Below are 21,819 nucleotides of genomic sequence, written 5' to 3'. Positions count from 1 at the left end.
AAATACTTAATAGTGCCTGAAATTTTGATAAAAGCTAAGAAACATTAAATGCAATTCATTTTTGTTAATGAATGCAATTTATATTTTGTTATCTTGTGTTTATTTTAAATTTCATGTTCTTTATTTCACAGGCACTTAACATACGCACAGACAAAGAGAAACACCTAGGATATGTCAAATTAGTAGTGTTAATTGATGTTCTTCACAGTTAAGTTTTGTTCAGTCTGTTATTTATATATTGTTGTTGTTGTTGTAGGGTTTAACGCCATTTTTCAGCACACGATAGGCTATACATGGCGGCAAGTATTAATGGTGGAGGAAGAACCCGGGAAATCCCCAGAAAGAAGCACCGACCCTCAAGAAGCTACTGGCAAGCTTTCTCACATACCCACATTGGCCAAATCTAAGACTCGAACCCACGCAGACAGAAGTGAGATGGCAGTGATCCGTAACGAAGAGCGCTTTAGACTACTCAGTCACTCGGGGCCCCTGTATATATTGTTATTTATCATCTAAAAATAAACCATTTTAGAATTAAATTAGTATATATGTTTTTTGGAAAACTACTAACTTTTTGTAAAAATGTTCATAATGTTTCTCCCTTGATGAAATCCTCCCTGCAATAATTGAAATCTCCCTGAAAATTTTTCAAAATCTCCCTCGAGGACTCTCATTGGGGTTGGCAGGTCTGCTAAAAGGCAGTTGTAAGGTGTATGAGAGGAAGTGGCATGAGACAATAGCATTGTTCCATTGAATGTGTTGATTTATCAACTGGATAACCTCTCTCAGTGACTTTTTGATCCATAATTTCCAACTCATTCAGCCAAGACAAGGACCTTTGACTTGAATCACTCACCTTGTTTCCTAAGTGGGATCTTTCAAAGGCTCTGAATTGGCTAAACTCACAAGTTTGAGCCTTAGCCAAAACCTCACCGAAGCCACAATCCTTCAAGACATGCTTTCTGATAGCTCTTGCCTTAGCATGCAAGGGAAATGAACTTCAGTGAATCCATACGATCTTCAGTGAGGATCTGATAGCTAAGTGATCCTGGGTTTCACAGGTAAGAACCGGCTGCTGAATGTGGGCAATGAAAATTTTTCATCCATCTCTCTCCTCTATTGACACCCTCAGAGAACCAATGATGCAGGACCCTGTCATTGTCTTCGGTCACTACATAAAAATGCATGGAGAAGAGCCACAGGTCCACACAACATCTTTTCTCTCAATTAAGGCAAGAAAAGAGGATATAATCCCTCAAGCCCTTGCTTCATGGCTGTTGTGGGTAATACACTCAACAAATTCTGAATTGTCACTGGGTCAGATGAGGATTTCCACTTGTGAAATTAGAGCAATCTTGACAAGTCAAAATATAAAAGAAGCAGTTTGCTGGCATGTACAGTGTACCCTCTCCAGCTTTTATCTCCAAGATATAGTGTAGCCAAGATGAGAATTGAGTTCGGTGAGTCCAGTGGCTGCAGCCCCGATGATGATCTCCAAGATATAGCATAGCCAAGATGAGAATTGAGTTCGGTGAGTCCAGTGGCTGCAGCCCAGCTGATGACCAGATCCATTTGAAGTTGGTTTAGCGCTTTTGCTGGATTTGCCGAAGGATTTTTTTCAACAATAAAGAAAAGTTTACTCCTTATCTGAGCAATGTTGTCATGTAAAATAAGACTGTTGGTTGTACTGTAGACATATTGGGAGACTGGTAATGGATGCAGGGCCATAGAGAGCGATCACGGGCCCTAAGGTAAGAAACACCGAGCCTCTCCTAGTTCTTGTTCAAACAAAATTTTTCTTTCATAAAATTAAAAAGTGTTGTTCAGCCTGGGCCCTCTAACAGGCCGGGGCCATAAGGATATATCTCCAGTTGCGCCGCACCCCCGTTGGCCCTGAATGGATACCAATATTAAAAGTTTGATGCTCATGCATTTACCGTTTTTCTTCCTTCCTAATGAAAATATGATTGGGGAATACATCCAAAGAAGTCAATTTTTAGCTCTGCTGTTCATAGACCAGAAGAGCATATGGTATGGTCTGTTGTCTGTCATCTGTCTGTCAGCGCAAGTTTATTGTCACTGATTCTAAACTTTTTAGAGGGATTTCAATAAAACTTTGCACACACATTCATCCCATGGTCAGCTTGTTCGAAAATGAAAATTATGCTGTTTGATATCCAGTATGGCTGCTACAATGTCTTGAAACTCTTGTTATCGCCAGAAGGATGGTCATATCAACAGGGTATTTTCTCAAAAAGATTTCTTCCGAAATCTAATGGGTCCTAAATCAAAATGGTGATCTGACACCACAGGAGTCTCTTAAATACAAGTCTCATTTTTGCAACTCCTACTGACTTGATGATTATATCAGAATTCGCTAAAAGTTGTTGTTGTTTGAGGTTTCATGCCATTTCTCAGCACACGATATGCTATAAATGGCTGCCAGTATAACTAGCGGAGGAAGAACCCGGGTTAACCACGGTAAGAACTATTGACCCATGGGAAGATACTGGCAAGCTTTCCTACATTGGCTGAGCCTAAGACACGAACCCATGTTGACAGGTGAAATGGTAGTGATTGGTAAAAACATGTACTTTAGACCACTTGGCCACCCAGGGCCTGCTTCAGTAAAACACTTCATATGATCCCTAGTTGGTCATAAACGAAAATGGTACTGATCTGTGTCCACTGTACCTGACAGAATGGTCATCTTGAAAATTTTAATATTACTACTAGTCTTGCATGGATGGTCCTAAAACAAATGGTGCCAATCTACATCCAATATAGCCACCATGGCAGCCATCCTAAAATCTGATCAAAATTCTACATGAACTGAAAGTCATAATGATATGTTGTTTCACCATAGGACTTGTGAGGTCCAGTTGGTCTTAAATGAAAATTGTACCAGTCAGACATCCATTATGGCCATCTTGAAAATCTTGTCATTGAAGATTTTCATAGATGGTTTCAACACTTAAAAGGAACAAATGGTCTTAGCTTGAATTCCTGAAGTTCTTTTTGCCTACTGGTGAGTCAATCCCTTTGTTGGAATCTTGTTTCATAAGTTACATTTCTCTGAGAATACATACATGATCACATTACTATAAAACCCTTGCACTCTTTGCGGCAAATACACACATCCTGGTTGATGTATCACTCCGCTTAAATTGATTGTTGTTGTTATGGGGTTTAATGGCATTTTTCAGCATGTGAAGGCTATACATTTTGGCAATTACAACTGGTGGTGGAAGAACCACCGACTCATGAGAACCTTATGGCAAGCTTTCTCACATACTGATTTGGCCTAGCCTGAGACTCGAAACCAAGTAGACAGAGGTGAGATGGTGGTGATCTGTCATGGTGAACTCCTGAGAACACTGGCCACTCGAGGGCCCTGCATAAATTGGTAAAGAACTGGTAGCAACTATGTGGGAACAAAGGAAAGTAAAAAAAATGACTTCTTTTTTCTCATATATATCAGAGTATGTTTTTATAATGTAAGATTAATGATTGCTGTGTTTGACTGTGCATCTGATCATTTGTTAAGGACTTTGGACCCTTTTGTTCACACGGGGGGGCGGGCAGGGGGTCCAGTCAATACAGGAAATCATAAGATACAGATGGATTCAGTACGTTTTCTGTGTTGTGAGAAGTTTTCAAGTACTAAAATTTCATGCACCACTGGAACATAATTATTGTTATACAAATATTTTTTTATGGGATCATTTACATATGGTAGATTTAGGGTCATGTCATGCAAGCAACAGTTGAAGACGGACAATGTTTCATTGTTAATATGTTTTACTTTGATTTCTTACAGAATATATTAAACATGTTTGGGCATTTCTGAGTCTAGCTAAATTTCATGTTTCAATAAAGGAATATAAATGTACATTTCTTTGAAATGTCCGCTGAGATGCAGAGTATAATATTATGATGACAGTTTGTTAATACATCCATCCATCCATCCGTTTGTCTGCCTGTTACTTTTCTTTTCATTTCTCCATGACAACCACAGCTTTACACCATCAACCTTTTTCAGACTTTGATGAGTAAGGAAGAAGCATGTTGAAAGATCCAAGATCAAGGTCGTTGCAGCTGAATGCAGAAAACTGGTTTCTGCACAGTAACTTTAGTTATACATGTAATTTAATTATTTTTTGTTAGTTTTAAAAGTTTTTAAAAAGATTTTATTCCATTACATGCTATTATAAAGTAACTGTCTACTGAATTTGACATTTTATTTCAAAAATTCGGTTCATTTCTGGTTGACCTTGACTGTTATAATATAGAAACACTGTATCTAATTGCTGACCTTGATTCAGAACCAGTAAGGGTTCTGGTAAACAACTTTTTTTTATTTTTTTTTATATTATTTATTCCCAGAGTAAGAAACATTGATTTCAGTTTAGGGTATACTAGGAGTACGTGATGTTAGGCATGTAAAAGGCTTCTATTTTGTTCTGGAAGGGTGACCATGTGACCATGTGACCCTCTTACAGGAATCTGTTTTGTGTCTTAAATTAGTGTATAACTGTTTTCTGGATAGAATTTGAGGCATTCGGGCTCTAAACAACCCATTGACACTTCAAGGTGTTTTGTTGTGATCAGTTTGAGTTGAAATTTTATTTTATGCAATACAAGTGATTCTTTTCCCTGGAAATATATAAGTACTCATACAGAATTCTTGGACAAAGACATTCATTGAAATTTATTCGGAATTCAAAACTGGATTACTTGTTTCTGTGATTCAACAAGGAGTTGTTGACACAACAGCACTTTGACGGTTGCAACAGACGTCATCGCCTTCTATTTTGGATTTCATCGGGACTCGAACTCAGATTCATCTAGGAATTTTTTAATGATAGGACTTCTATTTTTTAATTCTTGGATTAATTGTGGATTTGAATTGTAAAACCATTAAGTTCTTTTTCTCATTTTTACCTTGTTTTTCATAGGGAAATAAATTATTTGTTAAATTTTACAAAGCTTGTTGTTTTCACTCTTTTCTGTTATGTAAGAGCCTAGACTCATAACACGTCACAGACCTGGAAGCAACTCTTGTGGCAGGCATGCACTTGGAGTACTGAAAAAGTCATTTTTTCAATTTGGGGGTTGAAAGATCAAAGGTCAGTGTCACTGGCTGAAAAGTTAAAATTGTGCAAAGAGTATGGTTCTTGACCATGAACCATCACCTACATTTGTTGATGACTTAAACTTAGGGTAAGAAAAAGTCAAAAGTCAAGGTCACTGAAAGAAGAAAAATGATTTTTTGCAAAATAACAAGTTCTGTACCACTTGCCTTGAGCAAAGGGTTTGAACTTAAAGTAAAAGAGACATACTGATGTTGGGGTCAAAAGTTGGAATGTCAGTGTCATTGTGACACACAAAAAAATAGGTTTGCATAATAACTTTCATCCTTGATTTCTTTGAGCTAACGTTTTGGATGGTTTATACTTAGGGTAATACATTTTTTGTTGATTTTGGGGTCTAAACATCATTGAACAAGATCATGGTAAGTATGATAAGAAAATAATATTTTCTGGAGCAAGTTTAGTTCAAGACTGCATGCCTTGACCAAAGGTCATTGATGGCCATCAGTCTGTAATCTTCAGAGGTAACCATGTGCTAATAAAGCTACATAGAACGTTGGAGCATATTCATGACACTCTTGTTATACTTCAGAGGTAACCATGTGCTAATAATGCTACATAGATCGTTGGAGCATATTCATGACACTCTTGTTATACTTCAGGTTCTTGTTGCATGGTTGGACTATGTACAGGACAGAAAAAGGAAGAAAGAGCGAGTAACTGATGCACTTGAGAGAAGACGACAAAGGTTACTAAGAACTGGAGTCGCAAAATGGCTGGTGATGGCAAATGATGTCGGAGAGATGAGAGCCAAGTTTGCTGCCCATCAACAGGCCAAGGTTTTATTTCAGTTTTCATGAAGTCTGTATTTTCAGCTTATTATCAGCATAAGATGTTTGTGATTCACTTAAAGATAAGGAGAATATTTTTAAGCTGCTACGCTGTACAAGGAATTCAGTTTTTGACGATTTATTAGTTTCAACAGTTTTGTGCTTATTCCAAAAAATTGATACCATGTTCTCCATCAAAATTTTGTTTGGAGATTTTTATTTATTATTGTTGGCACCAGTATTTTTATTTTTAAAATGACATTCATTTATACATAGCTTGCAGAAAAATCCAGGTACAAATAAAGCCATGTATCATAAACTCAGATTCAGCAAATTTTCAAACATAGTTATTTACTAATTAGGGTCTGTAGGATTGTACAATTTGTTTACAAAAAAGCTCTGTTCTAATTTTTTGACTAATTAGTGATTGTGTTCATTATAAAACTATTTTAATGAAGAAATTTCAATCATCTCTGGTGCTCCAAGTGGCCATGTGATCTAAAATGCTCACTGTTATGGATCACTGCCATCTCACATCTGTCTGCATGGGTTGAGTCTCAGGCTCAGCCAGTGTGGGTATGTGAGAAAGCTTGCCAGTAGCTTCTTGTGGGTCGACGTTTTTTTCTGGGGTTTTCCTGGGTTCTTCCCCCACCATTAATACTGGCCGCCATGTATAGGCTATCTTGTGCTGAAAAATGGCGGTAAACCCTGTAACAACAACAATCAATCATCTCTGTTGTTGTTTTTTATGTAATTGGCTTCCGCCAATGTAACCAACTTTTTAGATATTGAGTAATTGTGTATCTGACCAGTTAAATTCTGTGAAAATTCAAACATGGTATTTTTTTTATATGGCCACACTGCTTGCAAAAGGTGCAATTTGATTTGATCCTTATTATCATCTCTTTGCCATATTTTGAAACTTGTTTTGCAAGATTGCACAAAGCCACTCAACAAATTTGGCTGGCATGTACATGACCTTGTTAGATTTTCATGCCATTGCAGTAATTTTGTACTTTAAAAAAAATCTTAACATTAGGCAAAAACCACTTAAGATGCAATTTTATAGATATCTTTGTTTTCATATTTTGAGGACCTGATTAGATTATCAAAATGCTTTCATATTATTTTTTGCCACATTTTGTAAAAACTTTGGATGTTTTGTTGTACACTTTAAGTGATGCCATCAACACATTCTAATATTGAGGAAAAAGGAATTTACTTTTTCCAAAATGTCGGTAATTAAAATTGTTAAAATATTACAGAATGCCTATGAGTCTTACCAACTTGTCCAGAGGTGTGCTTTGCACTGGAAACACTGGACTGCCAGAAGAATAGAACAGAGGTCAAAATGTTCAACTAAAAGTAATAATCAGGGGAGATTATCAGTACAGATTGCCAAGCAACCCAGACTGCCTGTGATAGTTAAGCTGCAGAGCTTTCCTCCCCCTGTTGTATCAGCTTCACCAAAGAAAGAACAACCAGCAAAGTCTACGGTTACTGGTGAAAGGTAAGTAACATATTGGATATCTGCTAGTGGAAGAATGGTACATAGATGAATGGACATTCAGAAGGAAAGATAGGACATGAGTATTCCAGTGTTTCATACAATAAAAAAAATGAACGGCAAATTGTTTCTCACAGCTAGCACTTGTAAATTGTTTTTCATTTTTAAGTGAGAACTAGTAAAATTGATGATAGGAAAATCTGGCATTTTTTCCAACTGTTCCCATCATGCGGAGTACTTACTCTCATGTGATTGATGGTTACTAATACTCATCACCCTCGACAACCTGCACACAGCGTGGTCCAAAAACACAGACTGCACTATAAGCAAAGGAGTGAATTACCAATGGACTAAGAAATTAAGACAGGGATGTCATCCCACTGGATGTCAAGGAAAATGGGGGTGGGGTAATGGTGCTCATTAACGGCTAAAATACTTGTGTTGGGAATAATTGCCAGTAAAGAGCTTTTTCTAATGTTTTTCACTTTTTGTAAACAAAATACTTTATTTTCAAGATACTTATCCTTGGAAAGATCATTAGCAACATTATCATTATCAATATTATCGTTAACAACATTTTTCCTTGAGGTTTCAACAGCCTTCATATGATATACAAAAACGTTGTGTATTACATCACTGCCTTTTTAATTGTTGGCTCACAACAAAATCAGTTGATTGATTGATTGATTGATTAGTTGGATTAAAGTGGTGTGCGCTCACATTGAGCATGTGCCACTGGTTTATGATGCCACAGGCACCTTTTTGATTACTTCTGGGGGAAGGAATGGTGCCACTTCCTCCAGGCTTTAATGTGTTCACAGAACACTTATTGATTGGGCCATAAGATCGAGGTACTATTTGTGTACATAACGATCTGATTGTAAGGCCTAAGTTGAGTGGGATTGGACCCAGCACACACTCAGTTTTCAGTTGCTTTTTGCTGCGACTAGTGGGTTTGGACCCGATCTAAGTGCACTTTTACTGCTAATTTATGATGCGTGCACTGCACGTATGGGGTTTGGTGTCTGTCTGTGGTAAAGGGTGAACGTGGTTAGGCTCGGCAGGTGGTTTCTTGCCACAGGTCGAGGTTATGAGGTCAAGGTTAGTTCCTAGGTGACAGCAGTGGAATCTATTTCAGTATTTGTTTTGCAGCCTTGTGCTGCTGGCCCTGGATGGAGTTGGTGTTTGTCCATCTTATTTGTTTTATTTGGGGTCCTATTATCCTTGGTTTGATTTTTGGTTGCAGCCTTGTGCTGCAGGACCTGATAGTCATTGGGTTTTTGACTACCTCATACATGTAATTTTTAGGGTTATTACTTTATGTGGTTTTGTTAATTTGCAGCCTTGTGCCGCCGGGCCTGATAGTCGTTGGTTTTTTTTTACTACCTTATATGTTCTAATTTGGGGTCATATTGCTGGTGTCCCTGATGGTCTTGTCTTGTGACCACCTTATACGTTCTATTTTAGGGTTGTATGGTTAAGTCTAGGTTTGTTGTAGCTGTCACCTAGGTAGAGACAGTATGAGTTTTAGCTGTTAAGGCATGATGTTGTAGAAGAGTGTTATGATAGGAGTAGTAGAGTACAGATAGGTTGTTTAGTGTAATCAAAAAAGTATTTTCCTGTTTATTTGTCCTAAAAAGTTGTTTGAAATCTGTTTGCGTTGATATAGCTAGGTCCATATGGTTGTCCTTACCGATTGAACTCAGATCTCGTAGGGCTAGAGATGTTTAAAGAAACACAATCTGGGTTTTCGCTATTTTATAATTCTGTTTAATTGTTCTAAATTTTGGTATTTTCTTATTGTATAGTTTTGCTATTTTATTTTTTTGAATAGAAGTTGTTTAAAACTATTTGGGTTTATATAGCTATGTCCAGATAGTTGTCCTTGCCGATTGTATTCAGATCTCGTAGGGCTAGAGATGTGAAGGGAACTTAATCTGGGTTTTTGCTATTTTCTTATTCTGTTTAATTGTCCTAAATTTGGTATTTTCTTATTGTATTGTTAAATATGCTATTTATATTTTTGTATATAAGTTTTAAAATCTATTTGGGTTTATATAGCTAGGTCCAGATAGTTGTCCTTGCCGATTGTACTCGGATCTCGTAGGACTAGAGATGTGAAGGGAACATAATCTGGGTTTTCGCTATTGGTCTAGATTTGGTATGTATTTTATTGTATAATTATAAATGTTATTTATATTTTTGTATATAATCCAGTTTTTTGAGGTATGTTATGATGTTGTTGTAGGTGATGTTTAGATAGGGGTTAGAGTTATTTAAGAATTCTGGGTATGTATTCGGCGATCCTATTTTTTGTTGTTCAGTTGGAACATTCTATTCTTTTTGACTTTTGATATGACATTTAGGATTATTTTGGGATTTAATTCACAACACTGTGTTTCTTAAATATTCCCTTTGTAACTTAGGGAAATCAATAACTTGTTTGATGTTGCTAAACTTGTTGGACTTGGTATTGGTATCTCTAGTGCAAGATCTAGAGTGATAACAGAGGTGTGTGGTATTACAACTTTACCACAGTATTTTTTCCGGTGGTACATACCACGATACTTTTTCACTGTACTGGTACTTGCAGAAATACCACAATACAGAATTTTTAGTGGTACCCAACTCTACCTGTCCAGTCTTGTCTTCATGGATTATTTGGGTTATGCATTTGGCATATTGTGACATCTCAGTAAATCAAGTCGCCTCATGTGGATTACACCTCATGAAATTAGAGTGGGCTTTGTGTTTGAATACAATGTTTTGATCCAAGACATCATAGAAGCTGTTTGCTGTCATGTTGAGTATGCCTTCTCGAGTTATTTCAGGGATTTAGCTTTGCAGAGACATCATCTGAATCTGGTGGGTCCTATGGTTGTGGCCCAGAAGACCACCAGACCTAATACCCAGATGACCACCAGATCTAATACCCAGATGACCACCAGACCTAATGTCCAGACATCTACCAGACCTAATTAAACCAATGCAGAGTCCAGCTTTACGGGATTTGCCAGTGAATTTGACAGAAGATTTCAGTAATCAGCTTCTTAACCCGACAGAGCAGTCCTCGATCATGTTACCATAGGCTGTGTTATTTTAAACAGGAAAACAAGTTATTGTTCTCATAAGGAATTCCATCATTTTTGCCCTATAAGGTTACCCATTGTACGGGTAAATTGCTAAGCATTCTCTCCACATATTACTTATTGTCCTAATGTTAATGTCATTGGGGCATGCATTCAAAGTAAATTTTATAGTAACTGGTTTCTCTCTGAGAATACTTACCTGATTGCATTACTTGAAGACCCTCCCAACCACCTTACATTACTTGAAGACCCTCCCAACCACCTTACATTGGTAATTCACCCAGCTTAAAAATTGGCAACAGCTAGCAGTGGCTTGGGGATGTAATGGATGAGAGTTACTGCCTTTTGTCTGTATGATATAGACAGAAAAGACAAATTTCCATCTTTTAGTAGCCCTGGATTCTGGAGGTGAGCAGGCTTATATCCCAAATGTTAATGTGATCAGGTGAGAATTCACTGAAAAACAAAATTTACTACAAAATTTTATTTTTTGACAACTATTAGTATAAGATATTTTATTGATAATTAGTTACTCTCTACGCTACATGTACTAATTTAAAAGTTGAATGATGCTTAAATATTACAAATTGCTATTATAATAAAATTAACTTTCTTTTTAGCAGCAAAGTTGACATCCGTGCTCGAGCAAGACCTCGAAAGCCATCATTCTTGATCGACTCTCTGAAAAGGGAAGGTCTGTACAAGTCACTAATAGAAGAAGACATGCACAGGTATGAAATGAAAAAATGCATACGGCTTTCAGTGAGGAAAATTACAGTGCATTTGTGACAAACAAGAATATTTTGTCACTTGCTTTATTGGACAGGTGTGATAAATTCTATGTAATATTTCTCACTGTTACTGTTCAACAAGCAAGTAGTTCTTCACAATGATAACACAGGAAAGGAAACTAGTGAGTTAACCCTTTCATCACTAGGTAACTTTGGGAGCATAGAGTCCTCAACACTAAGTAACTTTGGAGTTGTAAAGCAGAATGACTTGTAGATTCTAAAATAACATAACCTTGCCAATTTTAAAGATATCTGGCTGGATTAGGTGTCAAAATCAAGGTTAAAAATCAAATTTTATGACTAATTGACTAAAATGTGCATATCTATTGCATCTGTTAAAAGACAGGTGCAAACAGGTAACACAACAGGTAAAATACAAGTAATTATCTATTTACTTCTTAGAAAACTTATAAGTTCCCAAAACTTGTTCAATTGACCCTAGATGTACTCATAAATAATTCCAGTAGCAACACAAGTCTTTCTTTCAGGTATATGACAGGTAGAAATTAAAATTCCATAAAATGCCTTGATTTCATCCAAGGTGAGATCTGTCCACACACCTGTATCACCTCTGGCACGTTTGATCATCGCATTCATATTCGTCAGACAGACAATGTTTCCAAAAACTTCATCTGAATAGAATATTTGAAAATATTCCAAAGCTTTCCTGGAGCCATCTAACACTTGGGTGGGTCCAACTCTCTCAGAAAACTGAAACAAATCTTTTTGGTTTTCCAACTTTGACCAAACAAAACCACGTGGAGCATACAATTCTAAATTTGACATTTCACTCTCATCTGATCTTTCTTCGAACTTGCCATTTGGATACAAATTTCACAAATTTCGGAAGAGTCGTTAAAAGTGCCTACTTTGTTCGATATTTCTAGTTGTATACAAACTAAACTCATGAGAAAATCCAAATATAATATCTGCATTACAAGTAGGAAGTTATTAGAGGTACCCCAAAATTTGTATAGACTGGTACTATAATGTTAGAGAAGAACACTGCCCCAGACCGGTAAAGCGGTCAATAGTGTTTGGGGACTTACTTCCCCTGGACCGGTAAACCGATCCATAGTGTTGAAAGGGTTAAGTGAAACAAAACATTTACTTCATGAGTTTGCCAATGAAGGTAACTTAGAACAGGCTACCCAACCCATGGCTACCTTTGTACGGGGAATGTTAAAAAAACAAGACTTAGAACAGAGATGTAGGGCCAAAGTTAGGACTGAGTCCAAAAGTGAATCAGGTTTGGTCACACATTTACTTAAAATTAATAGAAACAATTGCATTCTGAGAGTTAATGCCACATTTGTACTATATGCATTATTAACTGTTTGTACTTTGTCTCATTATGGGATGTATTTTACAACTTAAATGTAAGTGAAATCTAAAAAATTTTATGATCTCTAAAATGTCCATGAATTCAAAAAATAATCACCAAATAAAGTTTTTTTAATTTTCTCATTTGCAGCCTATTTACTTTGATTAGTAGCTATTTACTTTTATTAGTAACTATTTACTAAATGAAACTTTTACTTGAGGTAACATTCCAGGGATATTTTGATCATTTTATACCCTTGAAATTGTTATGGTTTGAAGTACAGTGTTCTCCCTCTTGAACGACCCCCACACCTGACCAGCAGCCACCCAATTTTTACAGCCAGAACCCCTTGGCACTGACAAGTTTGTGTTCAAAAGTACCCCTCAAGAAAGGCCACCCCTCTAATGCAACCAGTGGCTAGCATATTAGTACAAAAATGTAAAATGTTCCCCTCACAAGCAAACACATTATATTTAAAATGTGTCCAGAAGCAATAATTAATTTGTATGGTAATGTAAGTAATCTGATTACTGATACAGCTGTTGAGTTCTCTTTGATGATTACAGTTGGACCTTATTGTAAAGATCAGAACATGGTCAGCATAGGCTAAATATAGATTTTGTGGATTAACACACTGAAAGAACAAAACAGGGTACCAGACAAAGACCAAAAAAATCATGTGACAGTTCTGGTAACACTTTACAAAAAAAGCATTTTGTCCACTGTACAAAAGTTTTGTCTGCAAAATTAAATTGCATTACTGTCCAATTAGCAACATAGGAATAAATCATTACAAAACTTTAACATGTCATCATATAAACAGAGACATTACTTGAGAAGAAAGTCAAAGTTATTCAACTGAAGGACATTAGGGGGAGACTTGCCAAACAATTTTATGTTAAAATGACTCAAATAAGCAACATCTAAACAGTTAATGAGAATACTCAGCAGCAGTGGGGAAAAAGCAAATGGAACAACAATATCCCACTTGCATTTCATGCTTACATCACTGTTTCAGATCACTGCCATCTCACCTCTGTTTGCGTGTGTTCGAGTCTTAGGCTTGGTAAATGTTGGTACATGAGAAAGCTTGCCAGTAGCTTCTCGTGGGTCAGTGGTTCTTCCTGGGGTTTTCCAGGGTTCTTCCTCCACCTGTCATACTGGCCTCCATGTATAGCCAGTCTTGTTATGAAAAATGGCATTAAACCCTACAAGAACAACAACGAATATAATCGTTCTGTTAAGTTACATAGAGGTAAACTAGAAAAAAAGAATTTAACATTGCATTATGTGACACAAGTCGGAATTACCTAAAATACAAGATAAATGTGATAGTAAAACAATTATATCTTATAATACAAATAGGAAAATAATATTTGACTCACATTCCTCCACAACTGGAGATCACACTTCATAAATCTTGTGCAGCATGAGATGATGTTGTTGTTGTTGTTGTAGGGTTTAACGCCATTTTTCAGCACAAGATAGGCTATACATGGCGGCCAGTATAATTGGTGGAGGATAACCCTGGAAAACCCCGTGAAGAAATATCCGACCCACAAGAAGCTCCTGGCAGGCTTTCTCATGTACCCACGTTAGCCAAGCCTGAGACTCGAACTCATGCAGATAGAGGTGAGATGGCAGTCATCCGTAACAGTGAGCGCTTTAGACCACTCGGCCACTCGGGGCCCCAGCATGGGATGAACCGAACTTACTATTTCGAAATAATATATGAAAAACATACACCACCCTCGGGTAACGCTGTACACAGTAACTAAACCTGAATACATATATTTAATCCAAATAATAAACGATAGATGTATACAATTCCGCGACAACTGTATATGGTTATTGTAGCCAGTTAATGGATAATATGATAAATATTTTGTATGTAGCAAAAAACATTAATGGAAATCTACAAGGCTTTTTCTCATTATCTAGAACAACTGAATTATTTCAGAATTACAAATTTAAGAAATCAAACTAATATTCTTTCATAAATCTTTATTACATAATTACATATTGTTCATTATATGGATAAAGTTCTGCACAAGACTAAGGGCTGTTCAATTAAAAATACATGGTACCTTGGGAAAGCACTTTTTAATTAATGTATAGCAGGTGCTCTGTTTACTCAAAGAATTCATATGAAAATGATACAAGATTCAGTATTGCATCTTTTTGTGATTACTCCACAATAAAAGTGTCTCCCCAATGTCCCAAGTATATTTTGCTTGAGCAGCCCTAAGCAATTTTGAATTGTTGTCTTGTAAAAAAAAATTACCTTTCAGATTTCAGTCACCAAAAGATGTGAAAAATCAAGAAGAATCTGTTACGGAGAGAAAATCAGATCTTGCAGAGGAAAACTTGGATCTTGACATCTCGGAACAGACACCCAGTAACTACTCTGAGCCAAGCTTCCTAAAATCCACAATAGACACCAATGATCTTTTTGGCAAGCCAAGCTCTGGAAGGTCAGATGGTCACAGTTCTCGAGACACAGAGCAGTTCCGTCAGACTTTCTCAGGTCCAGAGGAGTTGGATACTTCACAAAGGATACTTACACCATCATCACAGGTCAGACTTACACATATGCAGGTCTGGACCTGGTCTAAATAGCTTAGCACATGTCCAGTCCAGTATTCAATCCTACAGACTGTCATATGCAAGGGTTATTTTGGTGTATAATATTATGATTGAAAAGATGTCTCAAAACTTAGACTCAAAAACTGAGATCTGTCCCAGAACATACACTGAGCAAAGAAATTATTAGAAACTAATTTATGGTGTCCCAGCATGTTTGGTAAATATGGTATGCATTGTATTAGAATATTTTCCAATATTTTCATGAATTCGGCACTTTTTCCAACGTCTGTTTGGATCTCAACATGCTATCATTGATGACAATTTGATTCACTTTGTTGCACCCATTACCCATTGTTTGCTCACTCAGTAACTGATGTTGTTTTACTGACGTATTAACACAAAGCATTGTTAATATATTACACATTTTGTATTATTTTGTTGTTTTAATGAGACATGTTGACAAAGTGTAATAAATGTCAAAAGACATGCACAAGTCATACCTTGCATGTACAAATTGACCTTCATCAACACCATACAGTGTGTGTGGCATATGGCCTAAGAGTGTATGGAATATAATTTTGCATAAGTCAACCTAAGGCAATGAAAAGAAGGAGAGGAAGATGCTATTATCTAATTCCAGACACATTTTACCCCATTATCCCTCTGTTATTCCCACAAGGTAATCATGATGCAGTGGGGGGATTGTACTGCCATTTACAGACAGCCCATGAGGTAGTAGTACCCATCACATGCTGAAACTTGACCTTAGGCCTGTAAATCTGGGCACATGGAGTTTTCATAGTTTATCATATTCTACCATATTACTGTCTGGAGCTGTCCATTAGTGATCTCCAAGAGCCTCATTCTCAAACATAACGTTCTGATTTGTGACATAATAGCTGTTGGCAGGCATGTCAGCCTTCTCAGATTTTCATCTCATAGATTTAGCTTCACAGAGACAAACTTAAAATCTGGTGAGTCCTGCAGCAGCCACCCAAATGACCACCAGACCCAGCCAACACAGCCTCCTCGCTTTACTGGATTCGCCAATGAAATTTTGTTGGTAAAAAGAATTCAGTAATCATCCTAGGGGTCACAGATCAGGTGAAAATAAGCCGTGTTGCTTCGAATTCAGGAGAGAATGTTAACATTTGCGTAGGGAATCCAACCATTTGGTTCCTAAGAACACCCAAGGTTTAGGTAGGATACTCAGCATTCCCACCTCCTGTTACACATTCTCCTAACTTTAATATGATCGTGGAATATACCTTAAATAAAAGCAAATTTCTGTCACACTTTCCATTCTGTTTTATACATACACATCAGTAGTAGTCGGTGTGTTTTGCACCACAATAGAGTCTGTATCTGCTTGTTGAAGGTCATATGACTCAGTATTTTACCTTTCCAACTTGTTGAAGGTCATATGACTCAATATTTTACCTTTCCATCTTATTGAAGGTCATATGACTCAGTATTTTACCTTTCCAACTTGTTGAAGGTCATATGACTCAATATTTTACCTTTCCATCTTGTTGAAAGTCATATGACTCAGTATTTTACCTTTCCATGACACTTTCCTTTCAGCTCAGTAACTTTAGAACCACTTAACAGTTAAAGCATTTGACTTGTACATTATTATTGGAAGGTACCACATTAGGATTCTATGATAAAACATATGGCTCAGTTTTAAGTTTTCCATCATACTTTACCTTCCACTCTAACATTTCGAGAGTAAAGGATGAAACCTGGTTCACATGTGTTTGTGTGTGTGTGAGATTAGAAGATATACTGTGAACCACCTAGAGGTTCCTGCCTTCGAGGTACAGGTCACGTGTATAGAACTGAGTCGGATTTTCCATTCTGCTTTCTAATTTAAGAGCTGTTTAAGATAATTGGATAAAGTTTGGTGCACTTTTATATTGTCACCTGCACAAGGTCACAGGTCAACATTTTAAGGTTTTGTTTCTGCTTGTACAGGGATTTGAACACGGTACACTTATTGCATCCCATTTATCACAGGCAACATTTTATCTTTACAATAAAAGATAACTTGTCAATTTTTTAAAATTGTTTTTCTGCAGTTTTCCTTCTATTCCCTTTTAGAAAGAAAAATGGCGCTTGGGTTCTTTCCATATCTGTCTGGTAACTGTACAGTTCCATCTTATAGATCATAGATTTGTAAATTGTATCATTGTAAACTTTTGTATTCTCACCATTGTAGACAGACAGTGTGGTCTAAAGCGCTCTAGTTCCAGATCACTACCATCTCACCTCTGTCTGCATGGGTTTGAGTCTCAGGTTTGGCTAACGTAGGTACATGAGAAAGCTTCCCAGTAGCTTCTTGTGGGCCGGTTGTTTGTCCCGCGGGTTTCCAGGGTTCTTTTTCCACCAGTTATACTGGCCACCATGTATAGCCTATCTTTTACTGAAAAATGGTGCTAAATCCTATAACAACAACAACCATTGTAGACATGGGACACAAATTTAAAGCATTTACACATTAAATTTTACTATTGATACCATAACACTACTATTACTACTACTACTATTACTACTGCTACTATTACTATTATGACTACTACTATTACTACTACTATTACCACTACTATTACTTTCTCGTGGGTCGGTGGTTCTTTCCGGGGTTTTCCCGGGTTCTTCCTCCACCATTAATACTGGCCACCATGTATAGCCTATCGTGTGCTGAAAAATGGCGTTAAACCCTACAACAACAACAACAACCACTACTATTACTACTACTGTTGCTACTACTACTATTCGTACTACTATTACTATTACTACTACTACTAATGCTATTACTACTACTACTATTACTACTACTACTATTACTATTATTACTACTACTACTATTACTACTGCTACTATTACTATTATGACTGGTACTATTGCTACTACTGTTACCACTACTATTACTACTACTGTTGCTACTACTACTATTACTACTACTATCACTACTACTACTACTATTATCACTACTATTACCACTACTTTTACTACTACTACTAACACTATTGTTACTACTATTACTACTGCTACTGTTGCTACTACTACTATTAGTACTACTATTACTATTACTACTACTACTATTGCTGTTACTAATGCTATTACTACTACTACTATTACTACTATTATTACTACCATTACTACTATTACTGTTACTACTTCTACTATTACTACTACAACTACTATTATTATTACTATTACTACTACTATTACTAATACTACTACTATTACTACTACTACTTGTATTACTACTTTTACTATTACTACTACTACATTACTATTACTACTATTACTACTACTACTATTAATATTAATATTACTATTACTACTGGGGGGGCCCCGAGTGGCCGAGTGGTCTAAAGCGCTCACCGTTCCGGATCACTGCCATCTCACCTCTGTCTGCGTATGTTCGAGTCCAAGGCTCGGCTAGCGTGGGTACGTGGGAAAGCCTGCCAGTAGCTTCTCGTGGGTCGGTGGTTCTTTCCTGGGTTTTCCAGGGTTCTTCCTCCACCAGTTATACTGGCCGCCATATATGGCCTATCTTGTGCTGAAAAATGGCGTTAAACCCTACAACAACAACAACATCATTACTACTGGGGCCCCGAGTGGCTGAGTGGTCTAAAGCACTCACCGTTCCAGATCACTGCCATCTCACCTGTCTGTGTGGGTTCGAGTCCAAGGCTCGGCTAGCATGGGTACGTGTTAAAGTCTGCCAGTAGATTCTCGTGGGTCGGTGGTTCTTCCCAGGGTTTTCCAGGTTTCTTCCTCCACCATTTATACTGGCCGCCATTTATAGCCTATCTTGTGCTGAAAAATGGCTTTAAACCCTGGAACAACAACAACAACTATTACTACTACCATTGCTACTACTTTTATTATTGCTACTACTGTTACTATTCATCGTCATCATCAGTCCCGTAGTCTGGAAGACTGTTGGGGCACTATTACTATTACTACTATTACTATTACTACTATTACTATTATTACTACTACTACAATGATGATGACAACTAATAATAAAGATAATATCATTTTTTTATGTGCTATGTCTTTTCATTTTCAACAGTGCGTTGTGCTAGTAAACTGTCAGCTACATGTATTTTTTCCACAAACAATAGACTTAACAAACTAAGTAGATGCAACAGCCATTTGAAACTAAGGTTTCAGAGATTCTCCACCAAATCAGCTGCTCCATTCTGTATATGCTCTGTATGATACATTCTTTCACTTAATTCTAGAAATTAATTAAACTTGTAATGCATTTTCTTTCTAGGTGTCAGTTACACCAAGACCAAGTCAAGGCCATGCAACTCATTCTACCTTCAGTAGTATTCCAACGACAGGTCTGCCTCCAGAAAAGTTTGTCAGGTTCAGTGATGAAGATGTCCTTGAAGATGTCCTTGAAATGGGTGAAGCACCTCATACGGCTCATGAAGAAAGAGCCTCTAATAAACTAGAATTGTTAACTCCAGCAGATTTCCTTTATAGGAAAGATGGTAACCCTATTTCTTTCAATAATAAAAGCTCAACTTTATCTAATGAGGCAGCTGCTTTCAGAGGGAAAGAAAACCTAGCCTTTGGTTTACAAGATATTGACAGATTGTTATCCCCAGAGGTGAACCCATTGAAGTTTGGTCATGTTTTGCATTCCAAAAACTGGCAACAAGCCAAAACCATAGTCCCCAGTGTCACACATCCTGATAGAGCTGTTAAACGGGGAATATCTCAGATCCCTTTTCCTCCATACAGTGAAGATAAAGTGGAGGGAAAGAGTTATCCTGAAGAGTCTTTCAAAGAGTCAGCTAGAAGAGGGGCAACCTGTAATCCATTTCAGTCTGAGCATAAGGGCAGTAGAACTGTTCAACAAGAAATCATCAGCATCAGGGATACTTTGAAGAAGTTCAGTGAGAAGAAAAAGCGATTGAAGTAAGTTGATTTACATTAAACAATCTTTCAGTTAATGCCTTTAAATACAAACCCCTTAGCCATAAGTTTACTCTATAATAATTTGAAAATGTTGGCTCTCATTGTGACCATTTGTATGGAAATTGTATCAGGAATCTACATATTCCTTTGCAACGAATCAGAATTTGTATCTATTCCAGAGTTTCCCTTGTTAAAATTCTACCTTTCAGAATATCACTTTTCAGACCAAATTTGTGATGTCCCTTCTTAATTTGACACAGGTTTTTATGTACCGTTTCTCTTATGATAAATTCAAGTGTCCAGCTTTACAATGTTTGTAAAACATGGCTTGCATATCAATCTTGGATAAAGGTTACTTAAATAAGATTTTGTCAAATTTTGCAAAGGGATGGGCTTTTGTCAAAGTTTGTAAAGGGTAGATGGGCTTTAGTCAAAGTTTGTAAAGGGTAGATGGGCTTTTGTCAAAGTTTGTAAAGGGTAGATGGGCTTTAGTCAAAGTTTGTAAAGGGTAGATGGGCTTTTGTCAAAGTTTGTAAAGGGTAGATGGGCTTTTGTCAAAGTTTGTAAAGGGTAGATGGGCTTTTGTCGAAGTTTGTAATGGGTAGATGGGCTTTAGTCAAAGTTTGTAAAGGGTAGATGGGCTTATGATGTGAAAATTACTAGCTCTGCTTCATATATTGACCAGAATGAGAATTTTGAAGTTAAAAACACTTTAAAAAAATTACTGTTAACTAAGAAATCCAATTTCAAAGGTATCATATTTATCTAAACAGTATGTTAGAAATTAATTTTAGTGGTAGTCTAGAAATGTTCATCAAGTTTCTGTGTACCTATCACTTTGATGCAGAGCCATTGATGTGTTACAAGTCTATGCTCATGAAATAAATGACAGAGAAGAGTGAAAAGCAACGAGCTTTGTAAAATCAACAAATAATTTATTTCCCTAGAATACCAAGGACATTTTAAAAAAGAACTTACGCTATTCCAAATTAAATCCCAAAATAATCATAGAATTACAGATACAAGTCTAATAATTTAATATTCTGAATAAACTTTAGTGGAAATCCAAATTAAATCCAATGCTGAAGGTGTTGATGTGCTTGTGGCAGCCTGTGTTGTGTTGTTGCACCAACAGTTTTTTTCAAACACGGTAATATAATTCTTGGTTTGAATTCACTATAAATCCCAGTGAACGTCTCTGTCCAAGAACATTTTTTGTAATGAGCACTCTGTATTTCCAAAGCAAATAATCATCAAATTAAATAATTTGAAGAAATAAACAACAGCCCAAATGAACTACAGATCACAACAGTAATACAAATTGGTTCTGCTAAATCTTAAGCCATGAATGAATAATCTTTCCTGTGACAAGATTATATAGTCCTCTACTTGACCTCAGGTCACAATTAGCATTTTCTAAAAAAACAAAAACTATACCCAATGGAAAATGACCTTCTAGAAAGCTCTGAATGCTTACAAAATAAAATGTTACTTATTATTGTAATATATAACCTGGACAGTGTCAGGTACACCAGGTAAATTGTAGGGGAATTTCAATAAGCTAGACCTAGACCCAAATAAACATATTTACTTCTATTAATAATGATCCTGATATTAAGCCCATACACACAGAATATTTTAGCTGTGTATTA

At 36.7% G+C, this 21,819-nt stretch overlaps 1 protein-coding gene across 2 annotated transcripts in view; it reads left to right on the top strand.

Annotated features, from left to right (window-relative positions):
* Window positions 1–21,819, top strand: part of LOC149795664 (uncharacterized) — a 154,210-nt gene that overhangs the window by 123,026 nt on the left and 9,365 nt on the right. Inside the window, exons 24-28 of one of the 2 annotated variants that reach the window (XM_089965505.1) lie at window positions 5,756–5,932; window positions 7,189–7,433; window positions 11,143–11,250; window positions 14,926–15,211; window positions 19,515–20,167. In XM_089965505.1, the coding sequence (XP_089821631.1) occupies window positions 5,756–5,932; window positions 7,189–7,433; window positions 11,143–11,250; window positions 14,926–15,211; window positions 19,515–20,167 (1,469 nt within the window). Of the gene's footprint in view, window positions 1–5,755; window positions 5,933–7,188; window positions 7,434–11,139; window positions 11,251–14,925; window positions 15,212–19,514; window positions 20,168–21,819 lie in introns of both variants that reach the window. The other variant, XM_089965504.1, reaches the window with a different exon arrangement.

The sequence above is a fragment of the Sinohyriopsis cumingii genome, chromosome 7 (genome assembly GCF_028554795.1).
Source record: "Sinohyriopsis cumingii isolate HCF-2022 chromosome 7, ASM2855479v2, whole genome shotgun sequence".
Classification (NCBI taxonomy): Eukaryota; Metazoa; Mollusca; class Bivalvia; order Unionida; family Unionidae; genus Sinohyriopsis; species Sinohyriopsis cumingii.
Note: the sequence above shows the minus strand (reverse complement) of the source record. Positions and strands in the feature narration are given on the sequence as shown.